At 66.8% G+C, this 21,077-nt stretch overlaps 3 protein-coding genes across 3 annotated transcripts; all 3 read left to right on the top strand.

The window, feature by feature from the left end:
• The first annotated feature begins 1,823 nt into the window (after positions 1-1,823).
• On the top strand, positions 1,824-11,116 carry TIMELESS (timeless circadian regulator). The gene is made up of 29 exons (XM_057414313.1): positions 1,824-1,953; positions 2,030-2,183; positions 2,265-2,379; positions 2,451-2,513; positions 3,560-3,661; positions 3,745-3,900; positions 3,979-4,112; positions 4,205-4,292; positions 4,373-4,549; positions 4,629-4,846; positions 4,969-5,072; positions 5,150-5,319; positions 5,398-5,523; positions 5,604-5,755; positions 6,206-6,303; positions 6,380-6,494; positions 6,576-6,777; positions 6,879-7,030; positions 7,433-7,518; positions 7,607-7,730; positions 7,820-7,902; positions 8,474-8,622; positions 8,716-8,857; positions 8,942-9,010; positions 9,102-9,220; positions 10,185-10,329; positions 10,408-10,438; positions 10,522-10,607; positions 11,085-11,116. Exons 1-29 carry the CDS (start codon positions 1,872-1,874, stop codon positions 11,114-11,116), a joined length of 3,474 nt encoding a protein of 1,157 aa, XP_057270296.1. The 5' UTR covers positions 1,824-1,871.
• A 750-nt stretch (positions 11,117-11,866) lies between these two features.
• APOF (apolipoprotein F) lies at positions 11,867-12,635 on the top strand (the record flags this gene model as incomplete). Its single annotated transcript, XM_057414312.1, has 1 exon — positions 11,867-12,635. A coding segment is annotated over one exon (759 nt), but the record flags the coding sequence as incomplete, so codon positions are not given.
• A 1,398-nt stretch (positions 12,636-14,033) lies between these two features.
• Positions 14,034-21,067, top strand: STAT2 (signal transducer and activator of transcription 2). The gene is made up of 23 exons (XM_057414310.1): positions 14,034-14,123; positions 14,998-15,129; positions 15,204-15,354; positions 15,443-15,541; positions 15,621-15,713; positions 15,829-15,907; positions 15,981-16,066; positions 16,145-16,293; positions 16,363-16,521; positions 16,599-16,751; positions 16,841-16,861; positions 16,958-17,051; positions 17,130-17,186; positions 17,280-17,363; positions 17,431-17,529; positions 17,977-18,115; positions 18,196-18,245; positions 18,591-18,679; positions 18,747-18,883; positions 19,332-19,520; positions 19,608-19,665; positions 19,748-20,844; positions 20,911-21,067. The coding sequence occupies exons 2-23, from the start codon at positions 14,999-15,001 to the stop codon at positions 21,042-21,044; spliced, it is 3,348 nt and encodes a 1,115-aa protein (XP_057270293.1). The 5' UTR covers positions 14,034-14,123; position 14,998; the 3' UTR covers positions 21,045-21,067.
• Positions 21,068-21,077: the final 10 nt, after the last annotated feature.

Raw genomic sequence — 21,077 nt, 5'->3', positions numbered from 1 at the left:
ATGGAGGGGACCGGGGATGGAGAGGAACGGGGATGGAGACAGCGGGGATGGAGGGGAACGGGGATGGAGGGGAGCGGGGATGGAGACAGCGGGGATGGAGACAGCCGGGATGGAGGGGAACGGGGATGGAGGGGAACGGGGATGGAGGGGAACGGGGATGGAGACAGCGGGGATGGAGGGGAGCGGGGATGGAGACAGCGGGGATGGAGGGGAGCGGGGATGGAGACAGCGGGGATGGAGGGGAACGGGGATGGAGGGGAGCGGGGATGGAGGGGAGCGGGGATGGAGACAGCGGGGATGGAGGGGAACGGGGATGGAGGGGAGCGGGGATGGAGGGGAGCGGGGATGGAGGGGAACGGGGATGGAGGGGAGCGGGGATGGAGGGGAACGGGGATGGAGACAGCGGGGATGGAGGGGAACGGGGATGGAGGGGAGCGGGGATGGAGGGGAGCGGGGATGGAGGGGAACGGGATGGAGACGAGCGGGGATGGAGGGGAACGGGGATGGAGGGGAGCGGGGATGGAGGGGAACGGGGATGGAGGGGAACGGGGAGGGAGGGGATGGAGGGGAGCGGGGATGGAGGGGAGCGGGGATGGAGGGGAACGGGGATGGAGACAGCGGGGATGGAGGGGAACGGGGATGGAGGGGAGCGGGGATGGAGGGGAGCGGGGATGGAGGGGAACGGGGATGGAGACAGCGGGGATGGAGGGGAGCGGGGATGGAGACAGCGGGGATGGAGGGGAACGGGGATGGAGGGGAGCGGGGATGGAGGGGAGCGGGGATGGAGGGGAACGGGGATGGAGGGGAACGGGGATGGAGGCGAGCGGGGATGGAGGGGAGCGGGGATGGAGGGGAGCGGGGATGGAGGGGAACGGGGATGGAGGGGAACGGGGATGGAGACAGCGGGGATGGAGGGGAACGGGGATGGAGACAGCGGGGATGGAGGGGAACGGGGATGGAGGGGAGCGGGGATGGAGGGGAGCGTGGATGGAGACAGCGGGGATGGAGGGGAGCGGGGATGGAGGGGAACGGGGATGGAGGGGAACGGGGATGGAGAGGAACGGGGATGGAGGGGAGCGGGGATGGAGGGGAGCGGGGATGGAGGGGAGCGGGGATGGAGACAGCGGGGATGGAGGGGAGCGGGGATGGAGACAGCGGGGATGGAGTGGAGCGGGGATGGAGGGGAACGGGGATGGAGGGGAGCGGGGATGGGGGAACTGGGGACAGGGGAGTAACCCGGGATGAGGAGACCGGAAATGGGGGACACCAGGGATGGAGACAGCGGGGACGGGAGGACCGGGGATGGAGGCGACCGGGGAGGGGGGAACTGGAGGTGGGGAGAACCGGGGATGCTGGGGACCAGCCCGAGCCCGCGTCGCCCCGGCAACATCGCGGGGGCTGCCGGGAGGGGAGGTGCGGTCCTTTCCCGCGCCCGCGGTGGAGGTCCCCGCCCTGCGTCGTACTTAAAGGGGCAATGCCGCGCATGGGAGCTCCTCCCGTTTTGGGGTGCACCGCATCACTGTGGGAGCGAGGGAAGGGGTGGAATCTTTCCGGGGGTGGGGGGTGGGCTGCGGGGCAGCGGCCGCAGCGGTTACGCGGGAGGCGGGAGGTGGGGAGGGGGGTGTGGGCCCCACCGGGTGCCCAGGGCGGGAGTTGCCGCTTTAAGCCCGTGAGCGGGGCGGGGCCTCCCAGCGCGGGAACTCGGGGTGTTGCGCGGGGCCGCGGGAACGGGCCGGGATTGGCGGGAGCTGCGGTAGCGGCGGCATCGGTCCCCGTTTGGAGGTGTTTGGGGGGGGGCGGAACCGGGGGGCGCTGGGCCCCGGCTCGCACAAGGACCCCGTTACCGGCGCCGGTGCGCGGACGGGTGCGGGATGAACTGCGAGCTCCTGGCTACCTGCAGCGCTCTGGGCTACCTGGAAGGGGCCGTGTACCACCGGGAGCCCGACTGCCTGGGTACGGGGGCGCTCGGGGCGGCGGCGGGGCTCGGCGCGGCGCTGCGGGGCTCACGGCTCCGTGTCCCCCCGTTTAGAAAGCGTTAAGGACCTGATCCGGTACCTGCGCCACGAGGACGAGACCCGGGATGTGCGGCAGCAGCTCGGGGCGGCGCAGATCCTGCAGAGCGATCTCCTGCCCATCCTGGTGCAGTACCCGCAGGACAAGGTCCTGTTCGATGCCGTGGTCAGGTATAGGGGGTGCGGTTGTGGGGGGGGGGTCGGGGTGGTGCCGTAGGGCTCCCCCCATGGAGCAGCGTTGCCCCCTCGCAGGCTGATGGTGAACCTGACGCAGCCGGCGCTGCTCTGCTTCGGCAAAGTCCCTGCGGATGCCGGCTCCCGGCACCACTTCCTGCAGGTCGGGACTTACCTCCAGGCCTATAAAGAGGTGAGTCTGACCCCCCCCTTGGGCTGGGGGCTCTGTTTGTGCCCCCCTCGCTCACACAGGGCTCTCTGCAGGCGTTTGCCAGTGAGAAGGTGTTTGGGGTGCTCAGTGAGAAGCTCTATGACCTCCTGCAGCTCGTGAGTGCCACGGCCCTGCATGGGCTGCATCCCTGTGGGTGCTGCGGGGACCCCTCCTGGCTGCATCCCTGTGGGTGCTGCGGGGACCCCTCCCGGCTTCATCCCTGTGGGTGCTGCAGGGACCGCTCCCGGCTTCATCCCTGTGGGTGCTGCAGGGACCGCTCCCGGCTCCATCCCTGTGGGTGCTGTGGGGAGCCCTCCCGGCTGCATCCCTGTGGGTGCTGCAGGGACCGCTCCCGGCTCCATCCCTGTGGGTGCTGTGGGGACCCCTCCCAGCTCCATCCCTGTGGGTGCTGCGGGGACCCCTCCCAGCCCCATCCCTGTGGATGCTATGGGGACCTCTCCTGACTCCATCCCTGTGGGTGCTACGGGGACCCTTCCCAGCTCCATCCCTGTGGGTGCTATGGGGACCTCTCCTGGCTCCATCCCCGTGGGTGCTACGGGGACCCTTCCCAGCTCCATCCCTGTGGGTGCTATGGGGACCCCTTCCAGCTCCATCCCCGTGGGTGCTACGGGGACCCTTCCCAGCTCCATCCCTGTGGGTGCTATGGGGACCCCTTCCAGCTCCATCCCCGTGGGTGCTGCAGGGACCCTTCCCAGCTCCATCCCTGTGGGTGCTATGGGGACCTCTCCTGGCTCCATCCCCGTGGGTGCTACGGGGACCCTTCCCAGCTCCATCCCTGTGGGTGCTATGGGGACCCCTTCCAGCTCCATCCCCGTGGGTGCTACGGGGACCCTTCCCAGCTCCATCCCTGTGGGTGCTATGGGGACCCCTTCCAGCTCCATCCCCGTGGGTGCTGCGGGGACCCTTCCCAGCTCCATCCCTGTGGGTGCTATGGGGACCTCTCCTGGCTCCATCCCTGTGGGTGCTACGGGGACCCTTCCCAGCTCCATCCCCGTGGGTGCTGCAGGGACCCTTCCCAGCTCCATCCCCGTGGGTGCTACGGGGACCCTTCCCAGCTCCATCCCTGTGGGTGCTACGGGGACCCTTCCCAGCTCCATCCCCGTGGGTGCTGCGGGGACCCTTCACGGCCCCATCCCCGCAGGACTGGGAGCAGCGGCAGGAGGAGGACACGCTGCTCATCGAGAGGATCCTGCTCCTGGTGCGCAATGTCCTGCACGTCCCCCCAGACCCCACCGAGGAGCAGGTACCCGACTGGACCCTTCACCGCGTGCGGCAGCTCTGGGGCCATCACGGGGGTGCTGAGCCCCCGTTTTCCGTCTCCCCCAGCGTGTGGACGGCGACGCCACCGTGCACGACCGGGTGCTGTGGGCGCTGCACATCAGCGGCATGGACGATCTGCTCAAGTTCCTGGCCAGCGCCCAGACGGAGCAGCAATGGGCGCTGCACGTCCTGGAGATCATCTCGCTCATGTTCCGTGACCAGGCGAGTGGGGCAGGGGCCGGTGGGGCAGGGACCCCCATGGACCCCCCCATCCCATAGCGCTGATGATGCCGCCCGCAGAGCCCGGAGGACCTGGCGGTGCTGGGGCAGGGCCAGGTGGGTGCTGAGCACAGCGAGGACACGCAGGAGCTGCAGAGCCTGCGGCAGCGGGAGCTGGCGGAGAAGAGGAGCCGGGCGCTGCAGCGCCCGTACAGGTGAGGGCAGGGGGGGGGTGGCAGCACCGGGACCCCCACGGTGGGGTCCGCACCGCTCACCCCACATCCCGTCCCCCGTCCCCCCCCTCCAGGCACTCCCGGTTCGGCGGCTCCTACGTCCTGCAGGGCCTGAAGGCGATCGGGGACCGGGACGTGGTGTTCCATAAGGGGCTGCACAACGTGAGCACGGGGATGGGGACGCGGTGGTGGTGGTGGTGGGGTGATGCCGGACGGGTCCGAGCGCGGTGCCGTGCCCGCAGCTGAAGAGTTACAGCCACGACCTGGGCAAGGAGCCGCGGCGCGTGCCCCGGCGGCGCCAGGCAGCCCCCGAGGCCGAGGCTCCGCACCGCTCCGCGCGCAACGTCCGCCTCTTCCTGCGCCGCTTCTGCCAGGACTTCCTGGAGGGCTGCTACAACCGCCTCATGCTGCTGGTGAAGGTGAGGGGGCGGCCGTGGGGCTGGGACCCACGGGGCTGTGTCCCCCGCCCCGCTGAGCCCCACGGGCTGCGCCCCACAGGACCACTTGGTGCGGGAGAAGGCTCAGCAGCACGACGAGACCTATTACCTGTGGGCTTGCGCCTTCTTCATGGCCTTCAACCGGCACCGCGGCTTCCGCCCGGAGCTGGTGTCCGAGACCGTGGGCGTCCGCGCCTTCCACTTCATCGAGCAGAACCTCACCACCTACTACGAGATGGCGCTGATGGACAAGAAGGAGGCCGTGACCTGGGCACGCAGGTGGGGGCTTGGGGTTGCCCCGTCGCCGGTTGGATGGGGCTCGGAGCCCCCTGCTCCGATGGAAGGGGTCCCCGTTGGGACTGGATGAGCCTTGGGGTCCTGCCCACCGCCTTCCTCCGCAGGATGCACTTGGCTCTCAAGGCGTACCAGGAGCTGCTGCGCACGGTGCAGGAGATGGACCGGTCCCCGGAGCCGGCGGTGCGGGACAGCAGCCAGGTCATCAAGAGTGAGTCCCATTGTCCCGTTGCATCCGTCCCACGCTGGGGATTCCCATTCCACCTCCTTCCTCCTCCTCCTCCCCAGGCAACATCTTCTACCTGATGGAATACCGGGAGCTCTTCCTCACGCTCTTCCGCAAGTTCGACGAGACCAAGCAGCCGCGCAGCTTCCTGCGGGACCTGGTGGAGACGGCGCATCTCTTCCTGCGCATGCTGGAGCGCTTCTGCCGCGGCCGCGCCAGCCTCGTGGTGCAGGTCGGGATGGGGAGCGCCCCACCGGGGGGTCCTATGGGGCTCACAGCCCCTCCTCACCCCGTCCTTGGCCCCCTATAGAGCAAGCGTGTGCGGAGGAAGAAGCAGCCCCGCGCGCCCGCAGCCGCAGCCCCGCAGCCGCCCAGCGCCGAGGAGCTGCAGGAGCTGTGGGCAGGGCTGGTCCCACAGCTTCAGGCCTGTCTGCAGGTAGGGGATGGCTCCAGCCCCATAGCAGGGACCTTGTGGGGGGGTCGCTGTGGGGCACAAGGTGACAGCGTCCTGCATAGGGCGAGGTGCCCCTCCCCGAGGACGTGGTGCCCTTCGATGCTGCGTCGGAGACGCCGGTGGAGGAGCAACGCGCCGAGGCCCTGCTGCGGATCCAGGGGTGCCTGCGGGATGCTCGGGTCCCCCAGGCCCTGCGGCTGCTCCGCTCTGCCCGGTACCGGCACCATCCCCATCCCGCACGTGGTGCATGGACACGGTGACAGCCGTGATGGGCATTCCCGGTGCATGGATATGGTGATAGCCGTGATGGGCATTCCCAGTGCATGGACACGGTGATAGCCGTGATGGGCATTCCCAGTGCATGGATATGGTGATAGCCGTGATGGGCATTCCCGGTGCATGGACACGGTGATAGCCATGATGGGCATTCCCGGTGCGTGGATATGGTGATAGCCGTGACGGGCATTCCCGGTGCATGGATATGGTGATAGCCATGATGGGCATTCCCGGTGCGTGGATATGGTGATAGCCGTGACGGGCATTCCCGGTGCATGGATATGGTGATAGCCATGATGGGCATTCCCAGTGCATGGATATGGTGATAGCCATGATGGGCATTCCCGGTGCATGGACACGGTGCCAGCCTCTCCCTATCCCTCCATAGGGATGTGTGGCCCGAAGGGGACGTGTTCGGCCCCCCCAGTGCGGGCCCCCCCGAGGAGACCCAGCTGCTCCAGGACATCCTCTTTGCTCCTCTGCCCCGTGAGTCCACGGCACCGGCAATGGGGGGGGCTCTGGTTTGGGGCTGCTCCAACCCCTCAGCACTGTCCCATTGCAGAGCACGCGCCCCCGGAGCCTGAGGAGCCGGAGGAAGAGGAGGAGGAGGAGGAAGAGGAGGAAGAAACCGTGCAGGTGTCGGAGAAGGAGTTCAACTTCCTCGACTACCTGAAGCGGTGAGAGGGGGCTCTGGGGCTGAGGGGGGGGTGATTCCCCATTGACCGCATCAGCCCCACTCACTGGCGCTATGGGGGTAGGTTCGCCTGTGCCCCCGTGGTGCGGGCGCTGGTGCTGCTGCTGCGGGGGTACCCCCGCAACAGCGCCCGCACCAACCACTGCGCCGCGCGCCTGCTGCACCGCCTGGCCCGCGACCTGCGCATGGAGCCGCTGCTCTTCCAGCTCTCCCTCTTCGCCCTCTTCAACCGGCTCCTCCACGACCCCGCCGCCGGCGCGCACCAGGTCCGGTGGGTCCCGCTTCCGTGGGTCCCGCTTCCGCCCCCCCGGCTTCCCAGGGGAGGATCCGGGTCCCCGGTGTCCCCCAGCTCCGCTGTCCCCCGCAGGAGCTCGTGGCCTTGGCCAAGTTCATCCTGGGCAAGTTCTTCGCGCTGGCGGCCACCAACAAGAAGGCGTTCGTGGAGCTGCTCTTCTGGAAGAGCCCCGCGGCCGCCCGCGAGATGACCGAGGGCTACGGCTCCCTGCGGGAGGGAGAGGGGTGAGCGGGGCTGGCGATGGGGCTGCTGCCCTCCCTCCCCTCCCTTTATGCCTCCTATCGCATCCTGTCGTCTCCTATCGCATCCTATTGTACCCTACTGCATCCTGTTGCGTCCTATCACATCCTGTTGTCTCCTGTTGCATCCTATCGCATTCTGTCACATCCTATTGCATCCTATCACACCCTATCGCATCCTATCACATCCTATCGCATCCTATCGCATCCTATCGCATCCTATCGCATCTTATCGCACCCTATTGCACCCTATCGCACCCTATCCCACCCTATCGCACTCTATCGCATTCTATCGCACCCTATCACACCCTATCGCACCCTATTGCACCCTATCGCATCCTATATCGCCCCCGTTACCTCCCTCACCTCTCCTCTGTCTCTGCCCAGGGCTGGCAGGAGCCGGGCCCCCCCCTGGACCCCGCAGGAGGAGCAGGAGCTGCGGGAGCTCTATTGGAAGTACAAGGAGGTGGAAGGTACCGGGGCTGGGGTTGGGGGGCGCAGGGGGACCCGCGCTTGGGGGGGGGTCCGGGGGCTCCATCCCTGTCCCCTGTGGTCCCGCAGGCTTGGACGTGGCCGGAGCCATCCTGGCGCAGCTCCCGGCGCCCGGGCGCACCCGCAGGCACCTGGTGAAGCACTTGGTGCGCTTGGGGCTCATCGGCAGCGCCCGCGACCTCCCGCGGCAGAGGTGGGTCCGGGACCCCCACAACGGGGGCACAACCGGGGCGGCCGCTGAGCCCCGGGGCTGGGGCTGACCCCATGTGTGCCCCCCCCAAGGAAGGGCACCCACATCGTGCTGTGGACGCAGGAGCAGGAGGAGGAGCTGGCGCGGCTCTTTGAGGAGTTCCGGGGCTCGGATGGTGAGGGGGCAGCCCCCGTTGTCCCTCATTGTTTCCCCGTTATCCTTCTCGTTCCCTGTTATTCCCCCCCGTTATCCCTCCCTTATTCCTCCGTTATTTCCCCCATTATTCCGCCCGTTATCCCCCGTTATTTCCCTCTGTTATCCCCCTCTTATTCCCCCCCATGATCCCCCATTTTCCCCTTCGTTATCCCCCATTTTCTCTTCCTTTATCCCCGATTATTTCTTGGTTATTCCCCATAATTTTCCCATTATTTCCCCATTATAACCCATGTTATCCCCCGTTATTTCTCCCGTTATCCCTCTGTTATCCCCCTCTGTTATCCCCCTGTTATTCCCCCCCATGATCCCCTATTTTCCCCTTCGTTATCCCCCCTTTTCTCTTCCTTTATCCCCGATTATTTCTTGGTTATTCCCCATAATTTTCCCATTTTTTCCCCCATTATAACCCATGTTATCCCCCATTATTTCTCCCGTTATCCCTCCGTTATCCCCCCCCCATTATTTCCCCATTACCCCTCATTATCCCCCTCCTGTTTCCCCCCCATCCCCTCATCATTGCCCCCCCCCAGACGTGCTGGGCCGCATCCTGCAGCACCTCACGGCGCGGCGCTCGCGGGCGCGGGTCGTGGACAAGCTGCTGGCGCTGGGGCTGGTGGCGACGCACGCCGAGCTCTACAAGAGGCGCCGGAGGAAGGGCCAGGGCCCTGCACCAGCACCGGTACCGGTACCATGGGGGGGGTGCTGGAGCCGGGGGGGGGGGGCAGTGGGTGCTGCCCCATCACAGGCACCCCAACCCCCCCGGTCCCCATAGGGAGCCCCGGCAGCGCTGGCCCAGGACAGCTCCGAGGATGGGGACAGCGAGGAGGAGGAGGAGGATGAAGAAGATGAAGACCCCATGGAGGGGGCTGAGGAAGGGGCTGGGCAGGGCCTGGCGCAGCGGCTGCAGCAGGAAGGTGGGTTCGGGGCTCAGAACCCCCCCGGTCGGGCTCTGCTTGGCTGCGGGGCCGCATCCTGCATCACCCATCGCTGTCCCGCAGGCCTGGCCGGGCCCCTGCGCTGGCTCCAGAGCTGCCTGTGGAGGACGGCGGGGGACCGGGAGGAGGATGGTGAGTGGGGAGGGGGGGGGGGACACGGGACCGGCAGGGGCTGGGGGGGGCCGGGGCTCGCTCCGGTGCTCACCGGGCTCCCGGGGCTCAGGCACCTCCCACCCGGTGCCGCTGGTGCCGCTCTCGGAGGAGAACGAGGACGCGATGGAGAACCGGCGCTTCCAGGCCCTGCTGCGGCGGCTGGGGCTGCGGCCCCCCGAGAGCGAGCAGGTGAGGGACCGGGCGCCAGCACTGGTCCCCATCCCGGTCCCCATCCTTGTCTCCATCCCTATCCCAGTCCCACTTCCCCTTCCCATCCTGCTTCCCAGTCCTGTCTCTGTTCCCTTCCCTGTCTCCATCCTTGTCTCCATCCCTATCCCAGTCCCACTTCCCCTTCCCATCCTGCTTCCCATCCCTGTTCCCTTCCCTGTCTCCATCCTTGTCTCCGTCCCTATCCCAGTCCCACTTCCCCTTCCCATCCTGCTTCCCATCCCTGTTCCCTTCCCTGTCTCCATCCTTGTCTCCATCCCCATCCCAATCCCACTTCCCCTTCCCATCCTGCTTCCCATCCCTGTTCCCTTCCCTGTCTCCATCCTTGTCTCCATCCCTATCCCAGTCCCACTTCCCCTTCCCATCCTGCTTCCCATCCCTGTTCCCTTCCCTGTCTCCATCCTTGTCTCCATCCCCATCCCAATCCCACTTCCCCTTCCCATCCTGCTTCCCATTCCTGTCCCTGTTCCCTTCCCTGTCTCCATCCTTGTCTCCATCCCCATCCCAGTCCCACTTCCCCTTCCCATCCTGCTTCCCATTCCTGTCCCTGTTCCCTTCCCTGTCTCCATCCTTGTCTCCATCCCCATCCCAGTCCCACTTCCCCTTCCCATCCTGCTTCCCATTCCTGTCCCTGTTCCCTTCCCTGTCTCCATCCTTGTCTCCATCCCCATCCCAATCCCACTTCCCCTTCCCATCCTGCTTCCCATCCCTGTCCCTATGCTTGTTCCCATCCCTCTCCCCTCCTTGTCTCCATCCTCATCCCAGTCCTGCTTTCCATTCTCATCCCAGGTCCCATCCCTGTCCCTGGTCCCATCCACATTCCCATTCCCATCCCCATCTCCGTCCCCTCCTTGTCTCCATCCCCATCCCGGTTCCCATCCCCTGCTCCCATCCTCTCCCTGCACCCTCTCCCCTCTCCACCCAGGAAACCTTCTGGCGCATCCCGGCTGCGCTCACCCCACGGCTGCTCCGCCGGGCGGCCGCCTCCATCACCCACCACGGCCCCGACCCCTCGGGGTGCCCCCGGGAGCTGCCGGAGCCACCCCAGTGCCCACAGGACCCTGACCCAGGTAAGGCCTCGGAGCGCTTGGAGGCGATGCTCTGCAAGCCCTTCCCCACCCCATTGATTCCATGGCTCTTGTGCCCAGCAGCATCACCGCAGCCGCCGGATTCGGAGAGGTGAGAACTGGTCCCATCCCCACACCGGGGGGCCCTGAGCCGGTCCCTGAGCCGGTCCCTGAGCCCTGTCCCCACCACTGCAGTGAGGAGCCTGACCCCAGCCCTGTGCAGCCCCACACCAAGAGGCAACGGGACCTCGACAGCGAGGACGAGGCCTCCGGCAGCTCCGGTGGGTCCAGCCTGGCGCTGGGGGACAGTGTGGGGAGGGGGGGGGGTCATGGGTGCCCCTGTCCCGGCACCCCTGGATTGGGTGCTCAGCCCCTTCCCTGCTCCATTCAGCCCCAGCGCTGCCCCCCGAGGATGAGGAGGATGAGGAGCTGCAGCCCCTGGGGAGGAGGAAGCGCCTCCGATGCGTGGAAGAGGAGGAGGAGGAGGATGAAGACTGAAGCTCCCCATGGGCTGTTTCACACAGGTTTTAAGGGTGCTGTGGAAGCACCTTTCCCCCCTTGTCCTGGTCTCTCCATTTCCTTGTTTTATCCCCAGATCCCCGTTTCCCCATGGATTTTGTTACTTCCTGGGGTGTTTTTTCCCCGACCTCATTAAACTCTGTAACTGTTCAATAAATCAATGCCGTTCTTGGCCTCCTCTGCTCTGTGGGGCTGGGGCTGGGGTCCTGCCCGTGCACACTGCCCTGTCCCTGCCCCAGGGCCAAGCCCCACGTGTCGCAACAGCCCCTGATAACAGCAGCTATAAAGGGGCCGCAGGGGCTGCGCCCGCAGCCACAGCACTGGGACAGGGCAGGGACCACCGGTGAGTGGGTGAGCCGGGGATGGGGGGTCCTGGGGGGCTGTGGTTATCCCATGGAGGGCTGTGGTTATACCCTAGGGGCTGTGGTTATGCCATGGGGGGCAGCTGTGGTTATACCATAGGGGGCCGTGGTTATACCCTAGGGGCCATGGTTATCCCATGGGGGGGCCGTGGTTATACCGTGGGGGGGCCGTGGTTATACCCTAGGGGCTGTGGTTATGCCATGGGGGGCAGCTGTGGTTATACCATAGGGGGCCGTGGTTATACCCTAGGGGCCATGGTTATCCCATGGGGGGGCCGTGGTTATACCGTGGGGGGGCCGTGGTTATACCCTAGGGGATGTGGTTATGCCATGGGGGGCGGCTGTGGTTATACCATAGGGGGCCGTGGTTATACCCTAGGGGCCATGGTTATGCCATGGGGGGCCGTGGTTATGCCATGGGGGGCGGCTGTGGTTATACCATAGGGTTCTGTGGTTATACCCTAGGGGATGTGGTTATGCCATGGGGGGTTGTGGTTATACCATGGGGGGGCCGTGGTTATAGCCTAAGGGCCGTGGTTATGCCATGGGGGTTAACAGCTCTCTGCCCCTTCCATAGGCGATCCCGGAGCTGCGCCATGCCCGGGGCTCTGCTCTTCCTCCTCCTCCTCCTCCTGCCGGGGTCCGTGCCCACGGCGCTGGGTGCCGGCCCCGGTGCCTCGGCGCTGCTGGCGGAGCTGGCGCAGCAGAAGCCGTCCGAGCCCCTGCGGGACCGCGCGTTCCCGTGCGGGGCCCTGCTCCCCGCAGCCCTGCCCGGCTTCCCCTCGCTCCCAGCGCTGCCCAGGGCTCTGGTCCGCGCCGCCATGGCCCTGGCGCTCAGCGCCGCCGCCTGCAGCCCGGAGGCTGAAGCCGAGGTGCGGGGCTTGATGCGGGAGCTGGGTCCGGCCGCGGCCGCTGCGCTGCTGCGGGGTCTGGCGCGGCTGCGGCGGGACCCGGCTCCCGAGGCCGTGGCCCAGGTCCTGCTCCGCCTGGCGCAGCCCTGCGCGCCCGGTGCCGCCGCATCCCGGAGCATCGCGGGGCCGCGCTGCAGCGGGGCCGTGCGGAGGCAGCGCGGGGCTGACGATGCCTGCGCCCCGCCGGGGGAGCGGGAGGCGCACGGGGTGCTGGAGTGGGTGCCGGGCGTCAGCGCCTTCTACAACCTGGGCACCAGCGTTTACTTCGCCTTCCAGGGCTGCGAGGCCCTGGCCTCCAGGCGGGCGCTGCAGGCGGCCGAGGACCTGGGCTACGCCAGCCTGGCCGCGATCGCCGCTGCCGCCGGCGGCCCCGTGGCGCTGGGGGTGCAGATGGGGCTGCAGCCGGGGCTCAAGGCTGGCGTGCGGGCGCTCATCGCCTACTTCACGTCGGAGGGGGAGCCCCCGACGGTGCCCAGCGCCCACAGCGGCCCCGTGCTCGTGGTGTGAATAAAGCCCCCGGGGCTGGCTCCGTGTCCCTTGGCTGCGGTCGGATCGATGTGGGGCCGCCCTGCCCCGGGACACGGGGACCTTGGCCCCTCGGGGCGGCCTCGTCAGAGCCACGTGGTGGCAGCCGGCCTGGCCCCGTCACTGTCCCCAGGGCTCCCCCTCCGTGTCCCTGTCGCAATTCCTTGGCCTCCTGCTTCCTTGTCCCCACATCCCTGTCCCCATGTCCCTGTCCCTATGTCCTTATCCCTATGTCCTTATCCCCATGTCCCCCATCCCTATCCCCATGTCCCTGTCCCTATGTCCTTATCCCTATGTCCTTATCCCCATGTCCCCCATCCCTATCCCCATATCCCTGTCCCCATGTCCCCCATCCCTATCCCCATATCCCTGTCCCCATGTCCTTATCCCTATGTCCCCCTTCCTGTCCCAGTCCCCCCATTCCATGTCCCCCTATTCCATGTCCCTGTCTGCATGTCCTTATCCCTGTGTCCCCCATCCTTATCCCCATATCCTTGCCCCTATGTCCCCCATCCCTGTCCCAGTACCCTATTCCATATCCCAGTCCCCATATCCCTGTCCCCATGTCCTTATCCCTATGTCCCCCATATCCCTGTCCCCATGTCCTTATCCCTCTGTCCCCCATCCCTATCCCCATATCCCTATCCCCATGTCCTTACCCCTCTGTCCCCCATCCCTATCCCCATATCCCTATCCCCACGTCCTTACCCCTCTGTCCCCCATCCCTATCCCCATATCCCTATCTCTGTCCCCCATCCCTATCCCCATATCCCTATCCCCACGTCCTTACCCCTCTGTCCCCCATCCCTATCCCCATATCCCTATCCCCATGTCCTTACCCCTCTGTCCCCCATCCCTATCCCCATATCCCTATCCCCACGTCCCTCTCCCCCATCCCTATCCCCATATCCCTATCCCCACGTCCTTACCCCTCTGTCCCCCATCCCTATCCCCATATCCCTATCCCCATGTCCTTATCCCTCTGTCCCCCATCCCTATCCCCATGTCCTTATCCCTCTGTCCCCCATCCCTATCCCCATATCCCTGTCCCCATGTCCTTACCCCTCTGTCCCCCATCCCTATCCCCATATCCCTATCCCCATGTCCTTATCCCTCTGTCCCCCATCCCTATCCCCATGTCCTTATCCCTCTGTCCCCCATCCCTATCCCCATATCCCTGTCCCCATGTCCTTACCCCTCTGTCCCCCATCCCTATCCCAGTCCCCCCATTCCATGTCCCTCTCCCCATCTCCCGGTGTCCCCATCCCTGCTTCCCCGTTGGCCCCGCCCCGTGACCCCCGGACCCCATCGGGGTGAACGGGGGGGGGTCGGTGTCGGGGGGTCCCTGCGAGGGGCGACGGGAGGAGCGGGGGGTGCGTGAGCCCCGCGGCTCAGGGCTCCCTCCCGGGCCAGGACGGGGCTGCGGCGCGGGGCGCTCCCGTCGGAGCAGCGGGACCCGGGAGCACCGTGCTGCGGGCAGGTACGGGAGTGCGGGGAGCCCTGGGGGGTGCTCTGTAAGGGGCTCTATAGGGGTAGAGTGCTCTATGGGGTGCTCTATAGGGTGCTCTATAGGGGTAGAGAGTGCTCTATGGGGTGCTCTGTAGGGGTAGAGAGAGAGTGGTCTGGGGGGTGCTCTATGGGGTGCTCTATGGGGTGCTCTATGGGGTGCTCTATGGGGTGCTCTATGGGGTGCTCTGTGGGGTGCTCTATGGGGTGCTCTGTGGGGGGCTCTGTGGGGTGCTCTGTGGGGTGCTCTGTGGGGTGCTCTATGGGGTGCTCTGTGGGGTGCTCTGTGGGGTGCTCTATGGGGTGCTCTGTGGGGTGCTCTATGGGATGCTCTATGGGCTGCTCTGTGGGGTGCTCTATGGGGTGCTCTGTGGGATGCTCTATGGGGTGCTCTATGGGGTGCTCTATGGGGTGCTCTATGGGGTGCTCTATAGGGTGCTCTATGGGGTGCTCTATGGGATGCTCTATGGGGTGCTCTATGGGGTGCTCTATGGGGTGCTCTATGGGGTGCTCTGTGGGGTGCTCTATGGGGTGCTCTATGGGGTGCTCTATAGGGTGCTCTATGGGGTGCTCTATGGGCTGCTCTGTGGGGTGCTCTGTGGGGTGCTCTATGGGGAGCTCTATGGGATGCTCTATGGGGTGCTCTATGGGATGCTCTATGGGATGCTCTATGGGATGCTCTATAGGGTGCTCTATGGGGTGCTCTATGGGGTGCTCTGTGGGGTGCTCTGTGGGGTGCTCTATGGGGTGCTCTGTGGGGTGCTCTATGGGGTGCTCTATGGGGTGCTCTGTGGGGTGCTCTGTGGGGTGCTCTATGAGACGCCCTGACCCCCCGCCGTCCCCCCCAGCATGGCACAATGGCAGGAGGTGCAGAACTTGGCCAACGCGTACCTGGAGCAGATCCACGAGCTGTACGCCGGGGCCGCGCTGCCCATGGCCGTGCGGCAGTGCCTGGCTGCGTGGATCGAGGACCAGAACTGGTAACGGGGCCGGGGCCGGGGTTACCCCGGGATGCGGGCGCTGCGGGGCCGGTGCTGAGCCCCCGGTGCCGCAGGCGCCAGGCGGCGGAGCCGCTCTCCTCCCATGCCCGGATGCTTTTCCACTCCTTGCTGGTGCTGCTCTGGGAGCGCCTGGGCAGCCTGGGGCTGGGCAATGAGGACTTCATGCTGAGGCACAACCTCCGCAAGGCCCATCGGGACCTGCAGGTAGGCGATGGGAGGGGGTGCTGGGGACGGGGGTGTCCATGATGGGGGGGGGTCTCTGCCCCCCACTGACCCCCTCAGCCCCTTCAAGGCCAAGTTCGAGGAGTGCCCGGAGACCTTCGCCAACCTGGTGGCCAATCTGCTGCAGGAGGAGCGGCGCATCCTGCGCCTGGGGCAGGCGGGGGGGCAGGTAGGGCAGGTGTGTGTCCCCCCCCCTTCCCAGTGCACCCCATGGGGCTCTGCCCCACAGCACCCCCCTGTTTCCATAGGGGGGGGCAGCCCCAGCGCCCAGCCCGTCCCCGAGGAACGACCGCGAGCAGCAGATCCAGCGGCGCTTGGCTGAGCTCCACACAGCCCTGCAGGTAACGGACCCCCCCCCACCCCAGACCCCCATGTCCCCATCCCCATGTCCCGGGGGGAAAGGGGGGGGGGGGGGGGGGGCTGCCTGCTTCCTCACCCCCTTGTACCCCCCCCCAGGAAGCGGAACGCGCCTTCCGGCACCTCGAGGACATGCAGGACGCCTTTGACTTCTGCTTCAAGGTGCACTACGTGCCGGGTAAGGCTCAATCCTGCCCCGCGCCGCCCTGCGCCCCCCCCGAACCCCCTGAACCCCCAAACCCCACCCGCAGGCGAGGACAGGACCAATGACCCCCAGTACGCGCAGCAGATCCAAGCGCTCCAGGCCAAGCTGCAGATCCTGGACCGGCAGCGGAGGGTGAGGATGGGGGCTCCACGGATGGGCTTTAAGGGCTTCCCCCCCCCCGACCCCGCTCATCCCCGTGTCCATCCATAGGAGGTGCTGGCTCAGATACAGCAGCTCCTGGGGCGCAGCGAGACGCTGCAGGACTTCGTGCTGCAGGAGCTGGAGGCGTGGAGGGACCGGCAGCAGCGCGCCTGCATGGGGGCCCCCGAGGACACCAACCTGCGCCCCTTGGAGACCTGGTAGTGATGGTGATGGGATGGAGCGGGGGCACGGACCGGACCCCACTGAGCCCCCTCCCGGTGCCGCAGGTTCACGGAGCTGGGCCAGGGGCTCTTCCAGCTGCTGCGGCTGCTGCGGGCGCTGGGGGAGCTGCGCCTGAAGGTGACCTACGAGAGGGACCCGCTCAAGGCAGAGCCCCCGCTCCTGGAGAAGCGCCTCAAGGAGCTGCTCTCGTACCTGATACAGAGGTGAGGGGGACACGCATTGGATCGGGGGGGTGTAAAAGGGGGGTGGTCCTGACCCCCCCCCCCCCCCCCAATGGCAGAGCCTTCGTGGTGGAGCAGCAGCCCACGATGCCCAACGCCTTCAAGCGCCCTCTCGTGCTCCGCACCGCCACCAAGTTCTCAGCCCGCGCCCGCCTCCTCCTGCGCCTCCACGACCGCAACCACCCCATGGAGACCTCGATCCACATCGACAGGTCCGGACCCCCCCCTCCCCGCCGCCGCCCCGTCCATCAGCGCATCAACGAGGGGGGGGTCCCAGCTGATGCTCTCTTGTCTGTTGCAGGGACCCCCCCAAGATAAAGGGGTGAGAGATGAGTGATGGATGCAGGGGATGTGCCCCGACCCACCCCATCCGGGGGTCCCGGCCCCCCACCCGCTGCCTTTATCTGCCCCCCATCAGGTTCCGCAGGTTCAACATCCTGACATCGAGCAGCAAAACCCTCCTGGCAGGGGACAGTCCCCAGGAGGGGCTGGTCTGTGACTTCCAGTACCTGGTACGGATCCCCCCCCCTTACACCCCCAAGTCCTCCATGGGGCGAGGACGCCGCCCCTGAGCCTGTCCCGCCCCACAGACGCTGAAGGAGCAGAAGGACAGCCGGGCCGGCAAGGGCAGCAAAGGCAGCGGCGAGGTGGGTGCAGCGCTGCTGGGGGGCAATGGGGGGCAATGGGGGTGACCAGTGCCCCACGGTGACACCCCCCCACCCCACCCCGTTGCCCCATAGGGCCCCGTGGTGGTGACGGAGGAGCTGCACCTCATCACCTTCACGCTGGCGTACGCGTACTGCGGGCTGGAGCTGGAGCTGGAGGTGAGCGATGGGCCCGCGGGGCGCCGGGGGGGCCGGGGGTGCAGCCTGAGCCCTGCTCTCCCCGCAGACCTCCACGCTGCCCTTCGTCATCATCTCCAACAACAGCCAGCTCTCCAGCGCCTGGGCCTCCATCCTCTGGTTCAACATGCTCAGCCCCGACCCTAAGGCAAGTGGGACCCCCCCCCCCCCCCCCCCAGCATGGCCCTGGCCCCCTGTGCCTGGTGCAGGGCTCTGGCTCCCTGTGCTCTGCCTCAGTGCATCTCCCTGGTCCCAGTCCTGGTCCCTATCCCTGTGCTCTGTCCCTGTCCCAATCCCTGTTCCATGTCCCTGTACCCTATCCCTGTTCTCCACCCCAGTCCCTATTCTCCATCCCCATCCCTATTCTCTACCCCAGTCTCTATTCTCCACCCCAGTCCCTATTCTCCATCCCCATCCCTATTCTCCACCCCAGTGCCTATTCTCCATCCCCATCCCTATTCTCCATCCCTATTCTCCACCCCAGTGCCTATTCTCCACCCCAGTCCCTATTCTCCACCCCAGTGCCTATTCTCCATCCCATTCCCCTCCCCGGTCCCTCTCCCCTCCCCATGCCACCGCTCCGGCCCCACAGGAGCCCCAGTTCCAGTTCTTCTCGGCCCCCCCCGCGGCGCCGTGGCCGCTGCTGGCGCAGGTGCTGAGCTGGCAGTTCCAGAGCGTGGCCGAGCGGGGCCTGGCCCGGGAGCACCTCCTCATGCTGGCCGAGAAGCTCTTCGGTACGGGGGGGCCGGGCCCCGACACCCCCTCACCCCTGCCCCCCACCCCTGCCCCCCTCACCCTGCGCTCCCCCTCCAAGGCTCGAAGCCGTCTCCAGAGAGCACCTTGAGCTGGACCAAGTTCTCCAAGGTGAGCCCCAATTGCCCCCCATAGCCCCCCATTGCCCTCCATAGTCCCCCCATTGCCTCTCATAGTCCCCCATAGCCCCCATAGCCCCAAAGCCCCCTATGGCCCCCATAGCTCCCCATTGCCCCCCATAGTCCCCCATTGCCCCCCGTAGCCCCCTATGGCCCCCATAGCCCCCCATTGCCCCCCATAGCCCCCTATGGCCCCCATAGCCCCCCCATAGTCCCCCATTGCCCCCCATAGCCCCCTATGGCCCCCATTGCCCCCCATTGCCCCCCATAGTCCCCCTATAGCCCCTATAGCCCACATAGCCCCCTATGGCCCGCATGGCCCCCCTGTTCCCTGTAGGATGGTGCTGCTGGCTTCTCCTTCTGGGCTTGGCTGGACGGGATCCTGGGGCTGCTCCAGGAGCACCTCAAGCAGCTCTGGAAGGATGGGTAAGGGGCTGCGGGGGGGGGGATCAATGGGGGGGTCCCTGGGGGGTGCTGACGGGGCCTCCCCCAGGCTCATCCTGGGCTTCGTGAGCCGGAAGCAGGAGAAGAAGCTGCTGAAGGGGAAGAGGACGGGGACGTTCCTGATCCGGTTCAGTGAGAGCATCCTGGGGGGGGTCACCTGCACCTGGGTGGAGCATCCTGAGAGCGGTGAGTGCTCCCCCATAGCCCAGTGGTGGGTCCCCATAGGAGCTATCCCCATATCCCAATAGTGGGTCCCCATATGGGCTACCCCCATATCCCAATAGTGGGTCCCCCATAGCCCAGTGGTGGGTCCCCATAGGAGCTATCCCCATATCCCAATAGTGGGTCCCCATATGGGCTACCCCCATATCCCAATAGTGGGTCCCCCATATCCCAGTAGTGGGTCCCCATAGGAGCTATCCCCACATCCCAATAGTGGGTCCCCATACAGGCTATCCCCATATCCCAGTAGTGGGTCCCCATAGGAGCTATCCCCATATCCCAATAGTGAGTCCCCATACAGGATATCCCTGTATCCCAATAGTGGGTCCCCATACGGGCTATCCCCATATCCCAGTAGTGGGTCCCCACACGGGTATCCCCATATCCCACAACAACAGCCTCCTCCCCATAGGGCCCCCCGCGTTCCGCGCCGTGGTCCCCTACACTGCGGCCGAGCTGGTGTCCCTGGCGCTACCCGACATCATCCGTGACTACCAGCTGCTGGTGGAGGAGAACATCCCCGAGAACCCGCTCCAGTTCCTGCACCCCAACATCCCCCGCGACGAAGCCTTCGGGCCCTACTACAGCAAGAGGGAGGAGGGTACGGCCCCGATGTGGGGTGGGACAACGGGGGGGGCTGTTGAGGTCTGCAGCCCCCCCCTCCCCGACATCCCATTGTTGCCCACAGGGAACCTGATGGAGCAGAAGAAGTACCTGAACCGGCGCCTCATCCGCGTGTCCTCCAGGTGAGGCAGGGCGATGCCACGTGGCAATGGGGGTCCCCCTGCGTCCCCCCCCATAGCCTCAACCCTGCATCTCTTCCCATAGGCAGGCCAATGAGTCGTGGCAGACAGAAGAGGAGCTGGTGACAGCCACGGAAAACCTGGAGACGCTGAAGCTGCAGCCTGGCAGCTCCGGGGCGCAGCAGCCCAGGGAGCCAGGGATGCTGCAGGTCGTGCCTGGGAACCAGGGATCGGTGCAGCCCACGAGCCCAGGGACAGTGCAGGTGATGGCCACGAGCCCCGCGTTGCTGCAGCCACAGCCCCCAGGCCTGGAGCCATTGCAGCCGCTGCAGGTCGCATCAGGGGTCTTGGAGATGCTGCAGCCGGGCATTGGGAGCATGGAGCCGCAGTTGGTGCTGCAGCTCATCCCCGAGGGCCAGGGGATGCTGCAGCCGGGACCGGGAGCTGTGGCGATGCTGCAAGTGGTGCCTAGAGGGCAGCCGGTGCCCGGGGATGCAGGGATGCTGCAGCTGGTGCCCGGGGACATGGGGATACCACAGCCAATGCTTGGGGACACAGGGATACCACAACCAGTGCCTGGGGATGCGGGGATGCTGCAGCCGGTGCCTGGGGATGGGGGGATGCTGCAGCCGGTGCCCGGGGATGCGGGGATGCTGCAGCCGGTGCCCGGGGATGGGGGGATGCTGCAGCCGGTGCCCGGGGATGTGGGGATGCTGCAGCCGGTGCCCGGGGATGGGGGGATGCTGCAGCCGGTGCCCGGGGATGCGGGGATGCTGCAGCCGGTGCCCGGGGATGCGGGGATGCTGCAGCCGGTGCCTGGGGATGGGGGGATGCTGCAGCCGGTGCCTGGGGATGCGGGGATGCTGCAGCCGGTGCCTGGGGATGGGGGGATGCTGCAGCCGGTGCCCGGGGATGCGGGGATGCTGCAGCCGGTGCCTGGGGATGCGGGGATGCTGCAGCTGGTGTCAGGGGCTGTGGAGGCGCTGCTGGTCCCTGAGGAGCCGGGGCCGCTGCCACCGGAGCTGAGGGACCTGGAGCCGCTGCCCGGGAGCCTGGACATGCAGGAGCTCCTGCAGTCGCTCGCAGAGGGCTCGGGGACCCTGGAAGCGCTGGAAGCGGCGGAGCTGATGCCCAACGCCCTGGAGGCCGCGGAGGGGCAGGGCCCGGGCCCGGGGCTGGAGGGTGAGTGCCGGGGCCGGAGGGGACAGGGGCGCCCCTTCGGCGCTGAGCTCCGGCCTCCCCCCGCAGGCAGCGCCGCGCTCCTGGATGCCCACGACCCGTTCCTGCCGCAGCCCGAGGACGCGGCGCTCCCCGCTGCCGTCGGGTCCCTCTTCAGCACCGACTTCCCCCCGCTCCACATCGATGCCAACGACTTCCAGTGACGCCCCCCCCCCGTAAATAAACCTCTTCCTCTC

This window comes from Pezoporus wallicus, unplaced genomic scaffold (assembly GCF_028554395.1).
Source record: "Pezoporus wallicus isolate ANWC-B61680 ecotype Strahan unplaced genomic scaffold, APGP_CSIRO_Pwel_v1 contig_12192, whole genome shotgun sequence".
Lineage (NCBI taxonomy): Eukaryota > Metazoa > Chordata > Aves > Psittaciformes > Psittacidae > Pezoporus > Pezoporus wallicus.
Note: the sequence above shows the minus strand (reverse complement) of the source record. Positions and strands in the feature narration are given on the sequence as shown.